Raw genomic sequence first — 641 nt, 5'->3', positions numbered from 1 at the left:
CTGTGTGTGTGTGTGTGTCTGTGTTTGTGTGTGTGTGTGTGTGTGGATGTTATTATTGAAATGTTTAGTAATCATTACAGCTTATGAGTTAAATAATAGCAGATACCTTCTGACTAAATTGAATTATGATCAAAGGAAAGTGTTGTGATAACTGTATAGGCTGGTAACTGCAGTGCTTACAGTTTTAGACTCTCAGTGTTCATCTGTTTGACAGTGTGGCTCTTCTGTAGGCTGCAGCTGGATGCGGAGGGTGTGTATGAGTGTTCAGACACGGGGCTGGTGTTCGAGGTCTCTCAGTGTGTGAAGATCACCTACTGCGTTCTCTCCTGGAGCAAGTTTAGCACCTACTTGACTGGATCCTGGAAATTTGCTGGTCCCATTTTCGATGTGGACTGCGATCCGTCTATTCTCAAATCCGTGCAGTTCCCGCACTCACTGTGTCTGGCAGGTACAGAGATATCATAAAACAGTTTCTCCAAAAGAATAAGTGCTCGTTTGAGGGTTTTGACATGATGGGAAACGTTTAGATTTTTGAGAATTGCATCAAAACGTTGAGCATTCTCACTTCTTTCTCTTCTTCCGTGTCTTCCCTTCGCTCTCAGCAGATAAAGACAACGAGGTGAAGTTCAGCGTGCTGCATG

General features: G+C 43.7%; 1 protein-coding gene across 1 annotated transcript in view; it reads left to right on the top strand.

Moving 5' to 3' along the window:
* Positions 1 to 159: 159 nt before the first annotated feature.
* LOC107577739 (uncharacterized) overlaps positions 160 to 641 on the top strand; it is a gene marked incomplete at its 5' end in the record, with an annotated part of 6,918 nt that continues 6,436 nt past the window's right edge. Inside the window, 2 exons of the mRNA XM_016263779.1 lie at positions 160 to 448; positions 603 to 631. Coding sequence (XP_016119265.1) covers positions 160 to 448; positions 603 to 631 — 318 coding nt within the window. The remainder of the gene's footprint in view (positions 449 to 602; positions 632 to 641) is intronic.

This window comes from Sinocyclocheilus grahami, unplaced genomic scaffold, assembly GCF_001515645.1.
Source record: "Sinocyclocheilus grahami isolate Dianchi unplaced genomic scaffold, SAMN03320097.WGS_v1.1 scaffold7046.1, whole genome shotgun sequence".
NCBI classification, from domain to species: Eukaryota; Metazoa; Chordata; class Actinopteri; order Cypriniformes; family Cyprinidae; genus Sinocyclocheilus; species Sinocyclocheilus grahami.
The sequence above is the reverse complement of the archived record's forward strand: the minus strand, read 5'-3'. Positions and strand labels throughout refer to the sequence as shown.